This window comes from Pseudopodoces humilis, chromosome 4 (assembly GCF_049639895.1).
Source record: "Pseudopodoces humilis isolate 2021_Gansu_Grassland_sample_001 chromosome 4, ASM4963989v1, whole genome shotgun sequence".
Lineage (NCBI taxonomy): Eukaryota > Metazoa > Chordata > Aves > Passeriformes > Paridae > Pseudopodoces > Pseudopodoces humilis.
The window spans coordinates 63,878,275-63,897,478 of NC_142203.1; the positions used below are offsets into that span (position 1 = coordinate 63,878,275).

Below are 19,204 nucleotides of genomic sequence, written 5' to 3' on the forward strand. Positions count from 1 at the left end.
TGAAACCTGAAAGGGAAGTGAATATGCCCAGTGATGAGACTATTAAATTTGCAGTAGCATTCTTGTCTAGGAAGATACTCGGGCAATGCCTTGTGCTGGCCACAGGCACTAAGGTGCTGATTCCCATAGCCATCAGATTTCCTGATGTCACTTCAGCTGGCACAGCTTCATCTCTGGCAATGCTGATGGCAGGCAGCCCATGTACGGTGCCTCATCATCCAGCTCCCTGGGAGAGAGAGCTGGAGCACTCAGATGGCATTTGTACTTCCCCTGTGTAAATTCTCCCTTTTCCATGTAAACGTGCTGATTATTTCACTTGCAGAACTGGAAGACAGTTAATTTTTCATACATCACATGCAAATTCTTAATTTCTTTTCAAAATTCCTCTTTACTGCTGTGGAGATATTTGAACATACTTAATTTTAGTTACATTTGATGCATATTCCACATAATGGTAGAACATGGGAAGGTGTTCCAGTCATGAGGGATCTTTAGGCTTATCTGAAATCCCTAGGACAAAATACAGTTTGTAGTGTTTCGTTCATTTAGGATAATGCTTGGAAATAAAAGAGGAAAAGCTATCAGGCTGACTGCTGTGTCCCAAGAGACAAAATACAAACCAATTAGCAGAATGGTGTGACTGATAACAAAATCCAACAATTTATTGTTGGATGAATAATTTATTCTGTGTATTCTATGGGGGGAGAGGATCAGTGTGTCAAGTTTTCTGACAGCATAATTCTGTTCAAGCTTGTTGAATTATGCCAAGATTTTGGTTTTATAATCTCAGCTGCTGCAGCAAATAAATGTAGTTATTCTGTGAGAAAGTTCAAATCAGAAGCAACTGGTATTCCCCAGGCCTAGTTTTTCATCTGATAAGTGAAGACAAATTTAATTAGAAAGGGTGAATTTGGGAATTTTGCTGGTAGCAGATCATCTGCTTGCCTATTGCTTCATTGGAAAGTCTTGTCTCCTGCTTCTCCTCCCTTTTGAGGATGTTCTGACAGTAGTCACTGTATCACAAGTGCAGTGTGCTTCAGCTGTGTGCTTCAGGACTTTTTAATTTACCCTGTGCTTGACTTGGTCTCCAGATTAATCTTAAAATAAATGTAGAAAATTAGAAACGTCAAGTGAGATGGATGTAACTTCAGCATTTTTTTATGAATACCCAAATCAGAATTTCCAAGATACTGATTTGAGTGTCTCTCCTTATCTTGTGGATAAGGGTTTTCTGGATGTGGGGCTCTGCTCACCATGAGCACCAGAGATGGTGTTGCTGTAGCTGTTACTGCCTTTTGCTTAGGATGTTTGCCTTGCAAATTTCACATCCTTTCTGTCTCTTTAACCCAGGACTTCTTTTAGGGATCATCTGAACCTGGTCCTCTGATCTTTAGTTTTTCAATTTTTCTTCACCTTCTCCTATTTTTAGGGTGGATTGGTTGGTTTCTTTGTTTGTTTATTGTCACATTTTACTTCGTTATGTGTCACAAGGCACAGTAGGAAGGTAATTGTCTATCAGATGTACTATAGATTTTAGTATTGATCGTATTGTCCAGTAGGATGTCAAATTGAGTTTTAAACGCTTTAATGTTGTGTCACTGGTGACAGCTGTTCGGAGATTTACACTTACTATAACCCAGGTCTTGTTTTGGGGTTATTAGGCTTTGTACATTCCTAAGAGTTTAATGAATCCCTGGTGATAAAGCAGTTTGGAAATTGTCTTTTAATCCTTGAGTACATTGTTATGTCCTGTGTAGTAGATTGTTGTATATTATCTTTGACTGTTGCTCTAACATTGCATGTTTTCCCGGTGGTTGGATGCAACTGCAAACAACACTAACATTAGTGTCTGTTTTGTGGCAAAGTGAGATGTGCTCTATGTACCTCAGACCTGTCAGGGAAAGCACCAGCCGTGGCTGAGGGTCTGTGCTGCAGGTATCTGTCTTTCAGCAGGGTCTCCAACTAGATCACCCCCAACTCAGGCGTAGAAGGAAGGAAACCCCTTCTGTCTGTGGTGCCCCTGATAGATGACATTTCAAATCTACTACGTGTGCATGAGTGTCATTTTGTGCTGAATCTATTTCACTAACTGTAAAGACCTCTAGATCTTCATCTTTTATATTCTTTCTTGCAATCCATTATTACAGTTCAAATATTTTCTATTTTTGTTTTGAGTACACTGTGGTAAACTTTTTATTCACCTTCTGTGTTTGTGTCCTCAAAATTAATAAATCTGCCTTATTATTTTGATATTTTGTTACTAGTATATTGTTTCCCTCTGTTTGAGTAGACATCTTTTGTAGTTACAAACAACTCTGATGTAACTGTACACACTATATTTCTTCAAGTTTGCCATACAAATGGGCCTATTAAAACATAAATTACCTTCACTTTATATGAAGAAATGAAAGAAAAGGACAGATAAGCATCTAAGTTAACCTGTTTTAAAGATGGTATCCATTTTGTCCTATTCCTTAATTTTCTTGATGTGATCTGCTGTATATTTAATGTTTCATTTCAAAACTTAATTGGTATTAAAACCTCTCATTAAGTAATTTTTTTCTAAATATTTTCCCTTTTCACTCTGTAGGTAGAAGAAATTGTTGACATAGGAGCATTTGCCCCAGAAGATATTCATGTTCCCAAAATCTATGTTGATCGTCTGTTACAAGGAGAGAAGTTTGAGAAAAGAATTGAAGTAAGTAGCTGAGCTTCTCAGTCACAACGTATTTTAGCTTGGGCTGTATGTAAAATTTACAGTTTTTAGTCTAGCCACCAAGTCCTAGCACTGAGAAAGTAGTGTGAGAAAGACCCATCAAGTTTTGCTAAAAACTGGAGCTTAGGTGGGTACTTACATAGTTAGGTGGGGGCCTGTTGATTGAGCCTTCTTTCTTATACTTCAGACCCTGTAGTTCAGTTCCTGAATAATTTAGAGCAATTGCCTGCAGCCCTGAATAACTTTACTGATGTTGAAAATCTAGTGGAAAATGCTACTAAATTCTCCTTCCCTTTCTCAGTTCACCTGCTGTAGACACAACAGGGAAACACCTAGACAAGGATCTGACTTTGACAAGTAGATACTTTGTTTTTCCACTGGGTAGCTTTTAATGTGGGCACACAGGGCCAGCCTCAGTTCCTTTTATGCTGTGTACTGAATCAGTTGTATTGCAAAGGTTCTGGAAACCTTTGTTCCCTTTTCTTTAATTGGGAACTTTTTAAACTGGTAGCCTTTCTGTTCTGAGTAAAATATGTCAGTAGCTATTAAAATTGCTGCAATAATGTTCCACCACTGAAAACACCCAAGAAAACTATGATAATGTGGCTGTTCTTTGTTTATGTAGCTTTGCCACACTCAGGCTATGTCCCTGCATTCATTTTGGTGATGTGACAATGCTCTTACAGTGCAGTTGAAAATTCTGTATTTCTTCTGTCTCCTGATACTCTGGAAGAGGGAATTGCTCAAAATGTCATCAGAAAAGCTGGTAGAATGGAAAATATATCACATAAGGAAAAAAAAATTCTGCAAGAAAAAAAGTGCAGACAGGAATTGTAATAATTAAACTTCTGTTATTAAAATCAAGTAACAAAGTCCTAGGAAGTCATAAAAGACCTTTTCTCCAAGCATTCTCTTTTGTGAATGCTAAGGTTAAGAAGCATTTTTTTCTTCCATCTGTTCATTCTGCAAAAGTATATTGCATATTGTTGAGTAATTGACTGCAAACAGATGTGTCAAAACTTTTTTTTTTTCTCTGGTTTTGTTGGGTTAGATTGCAATTAATGGCCTGATCTCTTCTTCTGAATGGCTACATTATCTCCCTGAAAAGCTTTTTACCTTTTATGACAAATATTTTTTTCATTTGTTTAATAATTGCTTCTGCTGCATCTTGGCTGCATAAGTGAATACCTCTTTAGTCAATACCTACTGAATACCTGAAGAATACCTACCTAGTCATCTGCCCCCTGCCCTATATGCTTCAGAAAAAAAGTAGGGCAGGGGTGAGGGAAAAAGCTACTATAAACTGCCAAGCAAAATTGTAACTGAGATTAATTTCACTTATGCAATTTTGTAATTCTAGCAGTGGCACCCGTCACTAGGTATAGGTATAGGGAAGAAATGGCAGATTTATTTACTCTTCTGTTAAATTTCATAATTGAACTGGCTGTACTCAGAAAAGCAGTGAGTATAGTAAGTGGTGAGAGAAGATGAGGAATATAAGAAATAAAGAGAAGTTTTACTTACTGGCTTTACTTACTTTCTTACTGGCATTGAATAGCAGTTCCTGCCTAATATGGCTCAGAAGTCGTCTCTCTAGCATCAGCTAGAATTTGTATCTAGCCTTCTCTTTGCTGTGTAGAAACCCTCTGTAATTGTCCTTATTTTATCCATAATCCACAAGTGAAGCAATTCTAGGGAAAATAGTCAAGGCATAAAAATAAAGTTGATGGGAAAGTCAAGAGGATTGATATTGACTGTTTCTGACAGCTAAGGGGAAAGTGACTCTGCAAAAATTATTTTGTGGTGATGAAAAGTAACAGGATAAATTTTTTCTGATGTGTTAATTGTAGCCTCAAGTAGGAGAGGATATGAAGACATATGACGTTGCCCAGAGGAATTTTGTATGCATATGAGAAATGTGCAAAGAACATAACCTGTAAATAATAATTTAAAAGAAAGATGCCATGAACTTCTTGAATGTCATGGCATTTTCACCTACATGTGATTTACAAAACGTGAACTTAAGATGAGAAAATATCAGGAAACAACTTCATGGGCTTTGCAAGATTATAGAAAGTTAAGTTTGAAAATTTTGATTCTTAGCTCCCATTATCTTTAGATGAGTGGCATTTGTCTGTCTTATCCTTATAAATCTAGAATAGCTCATTGAATTAAATGAATGCAGAAAGAGAGCAGTATTTGTATTTTTGGCTGACATTTTACAAATCTATTTAGATATCTCTGGGGTAATTAATCTCAGACTTGCTAGTATTTGCACTAGTGCTTGGTGCCTTCTTCAGCACTTCTCTGTGTATCAGGCTCAGCAATACAAAGAAATAATATTTTGCTCTGTCGTTGGCAATATTTGATGACTCTATTGGCTTAGCTAAGCTTGAATGCATAAAATAAAAGGTCGTTTTTTTTGTAGAAGAAGATGAATAAATAACTTTATTCTTAGACCAAATATTTCAGCTTTTGTGTCTTGAGAAGCAAGAATCTGGATTCTAATCTTTACTTGGGATTACTTCTTATTTTGCAGCGCTTATCAATCCGAAAGCCTGAAGACTCAACAGCCAAACAAAAAAAAGGAGACAATGTGAGGGAGAGGATCATCAAACGAGCTGCTTTAGAGTTTGAGGATGGCATGTATGGTATCCTTCAGCTGTGCTATAGGTTAAAGTGATTGCTGACTAGAATAAGAAACCATCTGGTTTGTTTAGAACAAATTTAGTAATGTGCTCATTGTCTTTGCCAGACCCTGTGATTTTCTCATTTTATTAATACTCAACTGAAATAGAAGGGATGCTATGGTATAAAATAGGTGGAGTTTTTACGTCTGGTGGCTTTATTTGCAGTTGAATGTGTCACAAGAATTTCTTGAAAAAGTTGGAAAAGAGGCTTTATTTGCACTGTTGACTTTTTTGTCGTGTAAAGGATTTGACAGAATGCAATTAGACAGTCCAAATGTGAAAATAATTCATCACAAATATGAGGTATCTAAGTAAAAACAAAAGTGCTTGTCAAGGGAACAGTTCTAATCTACTCATAGTATAACAGTAATTTTTTAAAATTTACTGATTTGCAATAAGTGTTTCTGCCTTAACCACTTCTTTTCAGCTAATCTGGGTATTGGAATCCCACTGTTGGCCAGTAACTTCATTAGTCCAGACATAACTGTTCACTTACAGAGTGAAAATGGAGTCCTGGGTTTGGTAAGAATATATCTTGGTCAGTTATTAGTGTTTTTATTTTGCTGTACCTGGGTTTTATTTTCTGCTCACCTTCAAGCTGATTATTATATACATATAATATATATGTATATATATATTATACATATATATTATATATGTATATAATATATATAATATATATAATATACATATTATACATATTATATACAAAATTATGTATTATATATTATATTACATATTATTACAAAAAATTTGGTATTATCATAAAAATTCTCATAATTCTCATATATTATCATGAAATAATGATAATATTTTATTATTTAAAACATTATATTATTATGTTATATTATTATATTATTATTTTATTATAAAATATGCTGCATGGAAGTTTTTTAGGGAATGCTCATTTATGATTATGGTGCTACTTCGCTAAGGATGTCCTTAAGTACATATGTTTTCGGACTCAAAACCATCAAGACCAAGCATTGTAAACGTGGGAAAACATAATTTTAACTAAAGCTTAAAGTGAAAATTATTTTTGTTGTCATAAGGCTTAATGAAGTTGCAGTTATGACATTTTTCTGAAAAATGTCACTTTAGTTAAGAACAAAAAGAAACCCGAATGAAACTTCTTGCTTCATGGTTGTTTAATAATTCTAACATCCTTGAACAATATGTCCATCAGCCCTGATATGTTACTTGATATAAACTGTGACTTGTAATGTCAGGATTCTTTTCTGACAAAAAAATAAAATTCTGATAAAAAAGATAAAAAAAATGCATGTCTGCCATGATATGGTTTTGGTAATCGGCATTAGAAATACTATGGTAATTATTGATTGTATTTTAAAGGTATTTTATTATAAAGCTTAACATACATCTGTATTGTTTTTAGGGTCCTTATCCACTTGAAAATGAAGTAGATCCAGATTTGATTAATGCAGGTAAATAATTAAATTTAATTAGTGGGAAATGAATAACCATATTAATTTTATAATTTTCATTTGATACCCTATTTGAACCTAGAGTCCTGTTTTATTTGATAATAAATATTAATATATTTGTTTTCTTTTAAGTGACAGTTTTGCTCTGCGAAGAGAGACTCTCTTCTAGGATGATGAGTAAAAGTTCAAATCATCCTTTTCAGAAGCAAGATTGTTTTGTGCAGCCTATAAGGGAATATGGATTTGTTTTCCTGCTGCTTTTCACCTTGAGTCTTCTGAAAAATGGTTTTCAATGATTTATGCTTGAGACACGTTTTAAAACATCCTGTGTATAATGGCCTGGTTTATTCCCAGCCTGGAATATAACTCATTTGCATTCAGGGAGGGAGTGGTAGCCAAGATAGGGGAAAGAGCTGCCCAGCTGGTACATGGCACACCCAGGGCTCTGCTGTGGGCAGCTGCTTTTGCCACTTTTAGCAGAGACTGGCCATTCTCACATACTGTTGTTGCCCAGCTGTTTAGGGGCATTTCACCTCAGAAGATGCTATTCAATGTAAAAATGTAAGTTTCTTATGATTTAGTGCACCTGATTTATATTTTTTTCATGGAGAAGTTGTGCCTGTGTACATTCTGTGTCTCCATGTAAAAATACACTTAAATATTGCATTGTGACAAACAGAAGTAGGCCTTGTAACTTTGTTGTTGATGTTAATGGTGTATGTTACAGACCTGACATTTTAGACTTATATATACATTTAATATTTTTTGTTCAAAAATACACATGCATACATACATGTATATATATATATATATGTACACATACATGTATGGGCACCCATACGAGTATGGGTGTCTACATATGTATGTATACAGACAGTACCTTTCTTAATGGCTGTTGGCAAGTACAGTTAAACCCTGAAAAGTCAAAGGAATTAAAGCACTGACATAAAATATTTTTATCTAATTTAATTTTAATTTTATTTAAAATCAGTTGAGCAATTGTTCACTGACTTGAAACATTTGCTGCTTGGCTCAGCTAAGTGATAATTCTGTAATGCTATGTAATTGCCTCTGCTACTATATTTTAAATGTGGAGTTATTTGAGGCCATTTTCTGGTTTGAAGTAAAAAATTAATTAAGAAATTGAGTCCAGCATTTCACCAGTATATATGTAATTGTTTGATAACTACATGAAGGAATGTGTCAGAGGAGTCACTGGAAGGAAAAAAATATTTAGAAGAAAAAAATACTGTGAGTGAAATTATATGCATGCACATTAGAATTTAAGTTTTAATATAGGTGCATATGAAAAATTAACATATTAGCAGAGTGACAGTGAAAAAAATATCCAAGAACTTCACAAATCCTCTGAAAAAGTTGTGCTTTAACATGGAAATCGAGATGATCTTGCATTGTTATTTATAGTTGATAATTATTTTTTGAAAATTAATCTGGAAGGGATGAAGCTAACATAACAGGTCAGAATGCAACATGAAAAATTAGATTGTTGTAATATTGTAAATTTGATGTTAAGGAGCTTAACATGCCCCTCTGAAGTTGCAGTAAACAGGAGATGGGATAGACAAACATCAGACCTACCACTAAAATAATTATTCCTGTAATTGCTGAAACAGTCACATGGGTTGGATTAGGACCATTCTAGGTGCTTTTCACTCAAATTTTTAAAACCACGTGAAGAAAACAGAAGCTGAATGGAAGAGGAATAGAAATTAATCTTGTTGTCATTCATTAACTGGAATGATCCAGTATCAGCCCCAAAGTTCAGTTTAAAGTTCTTAAAACATATACCTGATTTCGGCTTTTGCCAAATTTCTTTCTGCAAATGTAATGGTATTGCTCTGAAGTATGTATGGGTTTTTCTGTTTGTCCCATTTTCTTAATGATATATGAAGTATATCTTGACTGCAACTGAAAGATTGACCACTGTATTACAGCAGAAATATTTAAAAGTACTGACCTCCTGAGAACATTTTAAGAATGGGTAATGTGGTGCTCTTTTTACATTATTCTGTGCTCCTACACCTGTGTGTCTTTATTCTCATCATTACCTTGTCACTTTATCCCAGACTTCTCTCTCCATGTTGTTGCCTCCAAACCCAGATTGTTTTCTCTCTCACGGCCTTGGGTGGGTGCCCTGTAGGGAAAGATAATTCAGGCTGTCTCAGCAGGTCTGGGTATTAGCATGGTGAATTATTGAGAAGTGCTCACTTTGTATGACCTTAATTCTATACTATTCTATTTAATTTCCATACAAATGGCATGAAATACACCTCATATGAATTCAATAATTAAAGCACATATCTTAGATCTCTATTTTAAGTTCTACGCGCTGTTCCTTTCCCTTTTCCATTATATTAGTTAATCTCACTTTGTTTTCTGGTAACTGTTTAATGATGTATCATTCCCCTTCCCCTTTGTTGCTACACTGTTTCTTCACTATGTCACATATTGCTAAAATATTTTGGCTTTTTTTTTTCTCTCAAGTTTACCATGCTTGTTTTATACTTTTCACCTTCGTTTGCGTTTCTTCCAACTTTTCAGAAGCACCTTGTCTAAATGTTTGTTGCTTAGACTGATTCAAAGAGCAGGCAGAAGAAGAAGTAAAGGGACCTGAACAGAATCAAAATAAGACACTTCCAGGTGTGCTCCATTGCTTGACTCAAGCATTGTTCAGAGAACAGCACACAGAAGCACATTTTCTTGTGCCCTTTAAAAAAAGCAAGAATAGGCTAGACCTGCCATTCATTTTTTATGTATTTATCATCATTAGCACTATAAACTGTTCAATCTGATCTGCTTTCTTTTCTTTGCAGCCTCTCTGTGTCCTGAAGACTTAATCTTTCTCTGTTCCAAAAGACAGTTAATTCTCACTTTTTCTGTGAATGGGGCAGAAAGCTAAAGTCCATAGATATTTCGTACACTCTGGTGTTCATGCTGGCTTGCCTGGAACTGCTGGTGGTCAAACAGCAGGCAATCTTATCATTAAAAACTTGGAACAGACTCCTTCACAATTCAATAGGATTGATTAGGTTTACATGTGACATAGTAAGTGTAATCAGGTCTGTAGTTGTACTGAATCTAAAGGAATTTGATAAAAACCTCTTATTTCTTGTTAAATAGCTGTGACTTCATTTGTCAAAGAAACAAAATACATACTGTAGCTTATTTCTTTTACAGGTAAGGAGACAGTCACTGTTCTTCCAGGTTCTTCCTATTTCTCTAGCGATGAATCATTTGCAATGATAAGAGGGTATGTAACAATACAAACTGATCTTTTTGAAACAGGAAAAGAATAAACTGCATCAGTGGCTGAGCTCATTAGTATTTCTTCCAAATGTGGTTAGCATTTAACAACCTTTAAAATTATCATGGACTCAATCAGTGATGGTTTACAGAGAGTTAGATCTAGCTACTGGAAATAAAAAAACACTGAACTAATAGATACCATGGTGATGTTTGTGCCTACCACCACCTGGCCATCTATAAACACATTTATAATGATGTTTTAACAACTATTTTTTGGTCATTTCCAAGTATCTAATCTGTATCTGTACTCAGTATATTTTCTTTGCTCAGCTTGCAACTGTGATCCTCATTCCACCTCCTTAATGGAAATTCAATGTCTGCACCTGTTTTTTGTTTGTTTTTCGGAAAGGAGGTTGGATGCAAACAAACACCTAATGGCTCTGAAAAGATAATGGGTGTTTGTAAATATGTTAAAGGGTGCACTAAAAGGTATGAGTTCAGAGATGATTGACTGTGCATGCAATTAACCAAACCAGACAAAAGTAGGAACATTTTTGAGGCTCAGTAGGCATAAAGAGACATTTGCATCAGTGATACATCTAGGGGGAAAAAAACCCTAAGTACATGTACAACAAATAGTTGCTACCTTTGTCATATGCCACCATTTTTAAATTGATGTAATGCAAACGAACAAAAGCTTGTTAAGATTTGTGGGCTGTTACTTGAACATGATGTGCTAATTACACGCTTTCTGTTACCAGAGGTCATGTTGATTTGACAATGCTTGGAGCTATGCAGGTGTCTAAGTACGGTGACCTGGCCAACTGGATGATTCCTGTAAGTAGGTTTTTGAACTACTGTCAGTGTATTGTGTTTAGGATAACATAAATGTAGGACCAGGTAAAGGAGAAAAGGGCAGAAGTAGAATGGGGGTTGTGAAGCGAAAAGTATTAAAAATAGAGGATATGTGTATTTCTCCTGCATACTGCTGGCACCAAGCAATTCCTTATCAGAAGTCAGCCTCCTAAAATTATGCTTGTGCATTGTGAAAAGCAAAACATTATTTATGCGAGCCTTTTTTTTTTGCTTTTTATGTCCATGCCTTTCAAATGTCGCTTTTTTTTTGCTGAGGACTGATGCTTTTTCTTGACAGTGACAACTCTTGTATGGTTGTACCTGGAGCAGTAAGTTGAAGGAAAGTATAAACCAGCATGTAGTTCATTATAAATGATTAAAAAAGCCTACATTATTTTTTTGTGTTTCTGTCGAAAGATTGCAGCATTGCCCTTTCAAATGCATTAAGAAAAGAGCAATAATACTGTATTTAGCCAAACAGACCTTTAGATTTCAATGATAGAAATATAAACTAATTCCAGCATTATTTAAGCAGCTGATAACATTAAGCCATTCTTTGAACTTTATGTTCTAACATTAAACAACATTAGTAACTTTCATACTGTTGACAAGTCTGATATTTTCAATGACTTTCAATATGGTACTTTCAGATATACTTTGTATCAGAGATGTCTAGGAACAAATTTTCTTATTAGCCTTGTTTAAAGTAATGAGATGTATTTTTATCTGTCTGAGCAGTGTTAAAGGCATTGGGAAACAGAAAGATGATCAGAGGAGGACAAAAACCCAAATGAATGTCCTTATCTCTTTGAGAAGCATTAGTTGAGCCCAGCAGTCTTTGAGCAGACCTTTGAGCATGGAAGTCATGGAGCCGTGGCTGGAGCATAAGACACATTTATTGGGAGAGGACAGAGTCTGACATGGGGAACCATACAAGCAGATGTGGCAGAAAGGGTTATGTGAAAGGCTAGTCCAGGTGTCTGTGTGGGGAATTGTAGGGAGTAAAAAGGGTTATGGCTAGGTTGAAATGTGCCTTTCAAGATCTGAACTATCAAGATGAAGATGGCATTTTGTAATAATAAAAACATTCATTTATACGTGCATTTCTTGAAGTGTTGAAGCTAAGATTGATTGTAATCTCTTTCAAAATGGTACAGATTTACATGTTCTTCCCTTAGTGCTTTATGTTCTCTTAAAAGATAGTGATTTTAGATTTTCATTCATATATATTGAGAAGATTATTTTTTTATATCTGGTATTACTGATTTTACCTATGAAGTTGCCTCTGTTCTGTTCTACCCCAAATTTATGAATAACAGGTATCTTTTCAAAACAGGAAAGTATAAAATACAACTTTCAGTACTGTTTGACTTTTTGTTACCTTTGAGATGTACCTTGTTACTACATACTATAGTATACATCAGATGGATCCTCATGACTTTTTGCTGTCATCATTTTCCACTCTTACTAATCTTTGGCTGTTTGCAAATTTCCTCTGCACTGAGTTTGTATTTACTTGTGAGTATATATGCCAATGACACTTCACAAATCCAAACAGGAGCCTTTCCAAGCAGCAATAATTTCTCTTTGGTTACTTTTATGGAGATCTGTTGGATGGATGATTCTTAATCTACTTTATTGATGTGTTGCTACTATTCTACAGTACAGATTTTTCAAATGGGATTAACCAGCCCATAGATGTACATATCTCCCTGCTTTTCCTGTAAATAAGATGATATACTCTTGTCAGTTAAATATAATTATAAGCAAGATGTGTTTCTTTTTCAGCCACAAGATTTGTGTGTGGGTGATACAAAGATTGACTTAGCTGAAAACTCATAGTGTAAGGAAACCACAAGCTATATTTTGTTCAAACATTTTTCACTTTTCATGTAGTATTGGTTAAATATTTCTTACACACTGTAGCTTTTGGATTCTTGTATTGATGATATTTGCAATATTTCAGAGGCAAGTAATAGCTCTATATATTTTGATCAAGTACCATTATGAAGCAGTTCTTTCTGTCCCATAAGAGCTTGATAACACTAGAGCCCTAGTGTTGCATGTGTGTGCTTACTTGCACTTATTATTAGGAACTGAGCTGAGGAAGTCTCATTGCAGTAATTACAGCCCTTTCTTTGCTCTTATCTGCTGACTTTTAATGGAGAGAAAAATCCCGTGAGTAAAGGAAGGAGAGGGTGTGAATATTTTAAGCACATACAGTAAACAATGCTGTTTCCTTAGGCAGAAGTTACTTCCTAAACACTGGCATTTATTGGTAATTTTATTCCATTAAGCACTACTACTTAATGGCTTTTTGTCTTCCTCACTTTGGTATTTCTCCAATTAACAAGAGGGCTTCTGAGGAGGGAAAGGAGAAGGAGGCAAATTTCTGTGAATCCCCGGGGAACAGAATGCAGTTGTGAGAAGTTGGCCAAAAGAGGCTGAAGAGAAACACAGATCATGATCATGGAGTAAGACAGATTGGCCAGAAAAGATAGTCCATAGCTGCTGGTTGCTACTGGATGGAGCCACACTTCATTTCATGAGCACAGGACACTTGTGAGACAGCACAGGGCAGCTTCCTGACATGTACAGAGCAGCAGCATTAGTTGTCTCACATGTATTTTTAGAAGTTGTATGATTGACTGCACATATCCCTGCATGTATTTGCTTTGTTTCAGTTACTTTCAGCTAGTGTATTTTTGAAACCCTAAGAACAGACGCATTTATGAAACAGTTTCTGCTGCCCTTCTGCCAGTACAAAGTACTACACCTGCAGCTTGCACAAAGCAGTGCTTTATTTTCCCAATCCTTCCTAAGAGAAGGCACGTAACTATGATTGTTGTTGAGACGTGTATCAGAGGCTGGGTATAGGTCAAAACAAAACACCAGAACTTCTGCCATGTTCCCTGGTGACATCAAGGCCTCTCTTTTTCTGAACAACCCATAATATTAAACAACCCTGATATGACTACTGATACAGCTGACACTCTCTGTACCAGCAGGAAAAGCACAGAAACAATAGTGGAGGGTCCCTGCAGCTGGAAGTTGATGAATCTGAAAGCACAAAATGGATGAAATCTCTTTATGACATCAGATATATCAAAATATATCTAATACATCAAAAATACAATTGTAATAAATCATTACTGAGAAGGTAGTGTACTCAGGTGGACTGCAAGGATGTCATGAGGTTATGTGGGGAGAATATCAAAAGAGTCAAAGTCCAACTTTATTTGTCTACTGCCATAGCAGACAGTAAAAAGTGCTTCTATAAATACATCAGTAACAAAAGAAGGGCTAATGTAGTTCTCCATCCTTCATTTGAGGCAGGGGGAGACATAGTGACAAAACACATGGAAAAGGCTGAAGTACTTAGTACCTTCTTTGTCTTAGTCTTTTATGGTAAGACCAGTTGTCCCCCAGGTACTGAGCCCTCTGAGCTGGAAAACAGGGACAGGGAGCAGAATTAAGCCTTCACACTTCAGGGGAACTGGTCACCGACCTGCCACACTACTAAGACACAGTCTACGGGACCAGGTGGGAGCCACCCTAAAGTACTGAGGGAACTGGTGAATGTGCTCACTGAGACATTTTGCATCATTTTCCAGCAGTTCTGGTTAACCTGGGAAGTTCCAGGTGACTGGAGACTGGCAGGTGTGATGGCTATGTACAGAAGGGCCAGAAGGAGGATCCAGGGAATTCCAGGTCTGTCAGCCTGTCAGTGTTAGGGAAGATCATGGAATAGATCATCATGAGTGCCATCATGCAGGGCCTACAGGACAACCAGGGAATCAGACAGATGTGTTTAGGAAATGCAGTTCTTGCTTGAGAACCTGATCTTCTTCTATGACAGGGTGTCTGGAACGGCTCTGTATGTTGTCTACCTGGACTTCAGTAAAGCTTTTGAAATAATTTCCCACAACATTCTTCTGGACAAACTGGCTGCTCATAGCTTGTATGGGGGGACAGTTGGCTGGGTAAAGAACTGTGGATGGCTTACTCCAGGGAGTGGCACTGAATGGAGTTACATCCTTCTGAGGCTGATCACTGGTAAAGTTCCTCAGGGCCCAGTATTGGCACCAACCCTGATTAATATCTTTATTGATGATCTGGACGAGGACATTGAGTGCACCTTCAGTCAGTTTGCAGGTGACACCAAGCTGGGGGGGACTGTTGATCTGCTGGAGGGCAGGAAGGCTCTGCAGAGGGATCTGGACAGGCTGGATTAATGGGCTAGAGCCAATGGTGTGAGGCTCAACAAGGTCAAGGGTTGGGCCCTGTTCTTGGGCCACAACAGGCAGGGCCACAGGCTGGGGCAGAGTGGCTGGAAAGCTGTCCATTTCTGGAATGACTTTGAGGTGCTGGAGCACATCCTCAAAAGAGCAACAAAACTGGTGAAGGGTTTGGAGCACAAATCTTGTGAGGAGCAGCTGAGGGAGCTGGGGGTATTTAGCTTCGAGAAAAGGAGGCTCAATGAACACCTTTACCACTTTACAATTCCCTGAAAAGAGGTTGTAGCCAGGTGGGCTCAGCCTATTCTCCCAACAACTGATAGTACAAGAGGTAACAGCCTCAAGTTTTTTCAGGAGATTGGATATTAGGAACACTTTCCTTACAAAAAAGGTTGTCAAGCATTAGACCAGATTCTCCAGGGAAGCGGTGGAGTCAGCATACCTGGAGGTATTTAGAAGATGTGTCGATATAGCATTTAATACCCACCATCAAAGAGGACTGAGGACTGGTTAATAAACTGGATTTGTGTGAGTTCACAAGGGCAGACAGGGTATATCCAAAGGTGCAAAAGAAGCTGCCCATCTCCTAAGGCAGGAGGTTCAAAGCCTAGTGTCCAGAAGTTAACAAGCAGCAGCCACAGAGGTGGTACAGGACCTGACACTATTTAGCATCACTGTTCTCTACAAAAAGCACAAAAAGAGAAAATAAACTTTATATGTTCTTCTACTGGAGTCTAAACTCATGTTTAGATTGCTAAGGTAGTGCAGTTAGCACTAAGAAAAGAAGAGAATGATGTGATTTGTGCAGGAGGTGCAGTTTGGATACATAAATCTGTATCATTCTTTGGAAAAAAAAATCCTTAAATTTTAGATTCAGCAGCCTGAGATTTTAATGCTCTAACTTGGACTAGCCAAAACTAAAGGATTAAAACATTAAGAATTAAATAAAACTACAAAAAAAATCTAAGCTTTATCAAAGAAGATTATCTGAAAAGAAAAAAATGAGGAAACCCGTTCAAATTCAATAATAAATCTTCTAATTTACAGTCTGTAGAGATTTGTATAACTTAAGGTATTAAGAATATAATTTTATACATTATTGGTAGTTTTTCTACAGAGCTTCAAAGTACATATTTTGCACCTCATTAGTTAAGACATTTTTAATGTAAAGTTAAATTGGCAGAGACAGCCTACTCTCTGTGTGCATGAGGGTCTTTTGGTTTTAGTTTTGCATTTAGATGTTTGTAGTGCAAAACCTGGAAACAGAGGGCTCCACACTAAGAGTTTTTCTTTTACAAAATTACCATTTTTAATGATGGAAGAAAGGACACATATTGCTGAATGCATCCCTGAATGCCTGAGAGCACTGTAGATCTTCTCGGAGGAGCCCTACTGCAGCCTGTTTGTCACTTTGCTTGGATAGGAGTGTTTTTGCACAAGGCATATTTTCATTTTAAATCCCATTGTCTAGTTACTCTCCTAGTTCTCCTAGTATATCTGTGGCACTGACTGCATAAAACAGTTTTTTGTTTCAAGCTGTACAGCATTGAAAGAAAAGTATTTTACCTATTAACTATAAAATGTGTGAATGACTGCAGATGGGCTAAAATCTGTATGAATAGAAAATATGTAAGTTAAATATGCTCAATGATTTGGTTTCTCTCAGTAATATCAAGTTGTCTGATGTCTAGGACTACATAAGTGGGGCTATGTAGTTCAGCAGAGGAGAAGGATGGGACTTGCAGTTACCCAGAGTCTTCTTGGAAATCTACTTTTCAATGGGACATGGTTTAGTATGAAGATGTATTAGGTTTTTGCAGACACACATCTTGAAATTACACCTACAGTAATATATCAGCTTACTGCTTATCTCCCAACAAACATGTGCCTGAAAGCCCTGCAAAGCCTTTGCAACACAAAATTATCACTATTGCAGAAGTCCTGCAGCCAAAGAGGAGAAACTGAGTGTATTGTGTTGGCTGTACTTCTTCCACCTTTTTGAGGGCTTTTTCTATCAATTTTCTTCATGTTTATTTCTCTTCAGACTGCATGGAAGGAATGTAGGAGCTCACTCTTGGTATTTTATTCATACTCTTAAATTTTCAGAGTGGGAAGTGGCAGCTCTGCTTTCTGTATAATGAGAGCAGCTGAAGAAATTCTGCCTGTCTCAAAAATACAAGCATATGTCAAAGGACTTCTGATCTGTGGGTTAGTGGTGAGAACTGTTACTATGATATGGAACCATCACTTTCAAGTGAGACTAGTATTATGTTTGCAGTAAAATTTAATTACTGCATGCTATGCTGTGTGTTTTGGAAATGGTATGCAAAGGTAAATGGACAGCTTAATTGTCCCATTACACTGAAAAGCAAATCATCAAAATTCATCACTGTAAAGCAAATCCATTTCAATGAAGCGTGTCACAGACTGTTTTGCATTGCTTCTGAGATGCAGCTTCTCAGTGTATTCATTTGAATTTTACTCTGTCGTTCAAACCTGTTGCCAATGGTTATTTCAAGTTAGGTTCATGGGAGAAAAAAGGAATGAAATTTTCCCAAGTTTCTTTGCACTTGTTTCATGCAGCCTTAATTTTCTGATTATGGAAAATAAAAATATAAATATAGTTAGTTCACGTATTTTTGTATGTTAAATTTTAGGGAAGAGTTATTAGTATATTTTGCAAAAAAAAAGAAGTAATTCAAGAACTTATACTCCATTCTTTCAGAAGTTAGACTTACTTTTTAATTTTGCTTTTCACTGCGTGTTTGTGTGTGTCTTAGGAGATAAGATTCTTCAAAACCAGGCCGTTTCTTGTATGGCTAAACCATACAACTAGGGCTTTTTAGTATCTTTAAAAAAAAATATATTTACCCTATTGTGCATGTAGAGTGTGCTTAGTTTTGTTGTATTCTGCCAGTATTAACTTTTTGTTGTGTTGTTGCATTACCAACTCCTCTGAAAAATCCTGTTTATGACTTCCCAGTTTTTTTTCTCAGAGTGAAATCTAATCTAGCTGTGCTAGTTGACAGTATAAATACAATAATTCTGTAAGTGGGCCATATGTAAGGACATAAAATCAGTGTAAAATAGAACAAGGAAGTATAGTTCAGAATACTTGAGCTTTATCCATCCTTTTTGATACAATCTTCATCCAGTCTTTTTCACTGGAGAATTGGAAAGTGAAATCTGGAAGAGTTGTGACTTTCATTTTAGAATCAACTACAAATATACCTGTCCTTTAAATACAGGACAGGATTGTTAGAAATGGGCAAAGGATACATCTACATTTTTATGAAGGTAGAGTGGATTTATGAATCTGCATTTTTTTAATATTACCTTCTGCTTGTTTTGGGGTTTTTTTCCTAAAACAAAGTTTTGAGCTAATATGCACTTTCCCAAACCATCCAGGTGTAACCCCACAAACTGATGAGATTGTTATGTGTGGACCTGATGACCTCCATTGCTGTGCTGTGCTGTTTGATGCTGACACATCTCTGCTGACAGACAGAGTGTCTACACAGAGAGGGAGAGCTGTGTGACTGATGTGTGATAGCAGTACTGCAGAGAGGGGCAGAGCTGAGATCTTTGAAGGGGCCTTCAGTTTATCCTTCTGACTGCAGCATTAGCACAGCTGATGGATGTGATGGCAGTACCTTATATCCACTGCCTTACTGTAGCTCCTGCTTTTCTCTGTGAAGCTCATACTGTTCCAGTTGCTCTGAATTTTAGTGTCTGTCCCTGGCATGATATAATAATTTTCTTTCATAAGGACACTTTTCATACCTTTTTTCCTCTCATAGCTGACACCTCATCTGTGTCTGTGGCCATGACAGACAATGCTGACGTCTTGAAATTCTTTCCTCTCTCATCCTAGGCATCTTGTTCATGGTCTTCAGGGAGATGCCTGAAAATTGAAGTTGAATGGAAAGCTTGCAGTTTAAAGTAGAAGCACTTGTTATCTTCTGTAAGACTTTTTGAAACAGCAGTTTCACT

General features: G+C 36.6%; 1 protein-coding gene across 1 annotated transcript in view; it reads left to right on the forward strand.

Moving 5' to 3' along the window:
• The window catches only part of OXCT1 (3-oxoacid CoA-transferase 1), an 85,119-nt gene that overhangs the window by 41,991 nt on the left and 23,924 nt on the right, over positions 1–19,204 (forward strand). Inside the window, exons 8-13 of the mRNA XM_005527956.3 lie at positions 2,591–2,698; positions 5,256–5,367; positions 5,834–5,928; positions 6,803–6,851; positions 10,050–10,122; positions 10,880–10,955. Of these exons, the coding sequence (XP_005528013.1) occupies positions 2,591–2,698; positions 5,256–5,367; positions 5,834–5,928; positions 6,803–6,851; positions 10,050–10,122; positions 10,880–10,955 (513 nt within the window). The remainder of the gene's footprint in view (positions 1–2,590; positions 2,699–5,255; positions 5,368–5,833; positions 5,929–6,802; positions 6,852–10,049; positions 10,123–10,879; positions 10,956–19,204) is intronic.